Source organism: Perkinsus marinus (assembly GCF_000006405.1).
Source record: "Perkinsus marinus ATCC 50983 genomic scaffold scf_1104296965596, whole genome shotgun sequence".
In the NCBI taxonomy this organism is placed as follows: Eukaryota; Perkinsozoa; order Perkinsida; family Perkinsidae; genus Perkinsus; species Perkinsus marinus.
The window spans coordinates 338-2,537 of NW_003204268.1; the positions used below are offsets into that span (position 1 = coordinate 338).

At 51.5% G+C, this 2,200-nt stretch overlaps 2 protein-coding genes across 2 annotated transcripts; both read right to left on the reverse strand.

The window, feature by feature from the left end:
• Nucleotides 1-224: 224 nt before the first annotated feature.
• On the reverse strand, nt 225-1,078 carry Pmar_PMAR002773 (conserved hypothetical protein; the record flags this gene model as incomplete). Its single annotated transcript, XM_002769492.1, has 7 exons — nt 225-328; nt 385-487; nt 531-596; nt 644-742; nt 787-834; nt 895-951; nt 992-1,078. The coding sequence occupies 7 exons, from the start codon at nt 1,076-1,078 to the stop codon at nt 225-227; spliced, it is 564 nt and encodes a 187-aa protein (XP_002769538.1).
• A 99-nt stretch (nt 1,079-1,177) lies between these two features.
• Nucleotides 1,178-2,060, reverse strand: Pmar_PMAR002774 (hypothetical protein). The gene is made up of 3 exons (XM_002769493.1): nt 1,596-2,060; nt 1,458-1,543; nt 1,178-1,413 (listed from the first exon to the last, which is right to left on the reverse strand). The coding sequence occupies exons 1-3, from the start codon at nt 1,923-1,925 to the stop codon at nt 1,278-1,280; spliced, it is 552 nt and encodes a 183-aa protein (XP_002769539.1). The 5' UTR covers nt 1,926-2,060; the 3' UTR covers nt 1,178-1,277.
• Between the last annotated feature and the right edge of the window lie 140 nt (nt 2,061-2,200).

Sequence of the window (2,200 nt, forward strand, 5' to 3'; positions counted from 1 at the left end):
ATTCTCATTCGCTTGAGATTCGAAATCCTGAGAGGCACCGTCGATAATATCCACAATAGCCTTCGATTGGGCGTTGGCCGATCGGCGTGGCTGAGTGGGAGTTGAGAACGCTCTAATGCAACTTCTATGCAAATGAGGGGTACTGTCCGCTCGTCGGTCCTCGTCGCTCGAAAAGTACCTTACATTAAAAACCCTGTCTAATAGGCACCTGCCTCAGCGAGGACTCACTCGGTGAAGACGACGAAGTTATTGGCTTGGGGAGTGTACTTGTAGAGCCCGTAGTGTTTACCCAAGAAGTTGAGGAGCTTCGGAGAGGGCCTGTCGTATGCTGAAGAGTCGGGAGGGGCCCTATGGGGTCCTCATGCGGCATCACAGACTGGATACCAATATCTCTTGGCTCGACTTTCTCATGAGTGAGCATTCCCTCGAACAAGGCGAGGCCGATACCGCACCGCTGACGACTCTCGTCGACATAGAAATCCAACACCTGTACTGTTGGCATCTCGTGCGAGCCTCTTGAGCAGTCGTACACACAGAGGGGTGATCTCGATTAACGGCGAGTCTTCGTTGGCCACAAAGAGTCGCTTCGGACCAACCTACCAGAGAGCTCACAACTGCCATCCGCATCTTGTATAAGCCTCACCTTGAGCAAGCCGAGAGCGGCATGCTTCTCCAGGTAAAGGTATACTCGGCAATCAGTCGTTCGTAGATGCAAGGGAGTTGTGATGGCGACGCGCAGACCCTGCAGTGGACTCGAGAGTATACCTCAAGCTCCCCATAATCTACTTGAGCTTTGGCACTGCCGCTACCGAGACCTTCGATGATGCATTCAAGCTGATGTCGTATACGTGCCTGTTGACTCCTTCTGCTATTGCATGCACATGATCCCCTCACATTCTTCTCTCGTTGAGTGCGATAGTTAGACGCCTCTACAGTGTACAAGTCTCGGACCTGCCCTGTGATGCAGGATTGTCACTATGATTGCTCCTACCGTATCGGTATCAAGTAAGACTATCTCATATGCTCGTTGCGACCATCCTATCCCCAGAGCCTCGTAACAATCGAACTCAGTGATCATGCTTATTGGCGCTTAGGATCTCTTAAATTAACTGTCCACGCAACACTAAGCAGTAGATTGGATACAAATATATTCAGGCGTAAGCCCACTATAAAGCAGGTTCGAGTTTGTCTAAAATGGAAGCGCCCCGTTATAGGGACATGCATATACTCCGACGTGTATCGACTAAGTGGTGCGGGACAAATTTACATAATGCAAGTCAAAAAGGCGACTCTTGTACGACTCGGACCGACGGGTTCGCAACCGAGTTGGCGCTGGTCGATAGCTGACTGATTGATGCCCTCCTCTGGTGGGGCGTGATGGAGTTCTTCTTTATGAGGGGCAGAATCGGGGTCCTGAGATTCATTAAATGCTTGAAATTTGATCTAATTGAGCTCACCCAGATTCGGGGTCCACAACTGCTGTGGGGGTTTCCCGTGGGGCATTGTAACCAACCTTGGGACCAACGTAAGCACCAGAGTCTTCCTGAAATCAGTAGAGTTTGTAAGTAGCTCCATCTCGAGGTGTTGACCCTTACAAAGTTGGCAAACGGCGGCGCCGGTTTCCTCCTCCATCGGTTACATCTTCCCAGGAATAGAGATGCAATAAGACCGAGGAAAAGGGCTATACATAGCGCAATGAGCATCCAGACCCACCACCCTGGCCCCTGGGTCGGTGTTTCATCGTTGCGCTCACCCCTGGCCCGCACTGTAGCACTGGGCACACCCAAATCCCATGATGCCTCCATGTTGCAGCACTGTGCGAATATGTTTCCCATCTCACCGTTCGTGGTCGCCTCTATGAGAGTGTATACAGAGTTCTCAATCTTGTTCGTGATGCCGATTCTCAGCTTCATACTGCTATCCATCAACACCGAGATGTCGTCGCTGTTGGGCACCAGAGTGGATATCAACCCTAGACTGCAATTTTCAAAGTTAGGCGGTAAAGAACCGATGTAACCAACGCTCGCAACGATCCTGAGGGGCTCCCCCGGGATGAGGTTTTCGTCCCGTACGATCAAGCTCCGTAGGCTCGCCTGGCCACCATCGAGCAAAGCAACTGCACTGACACGAGTTGCAGCCGTTCCTATTTTCTCCGAGATGTTCCTCGCGGCCCACTCAGTGATCCTAGTGACGATTTCCG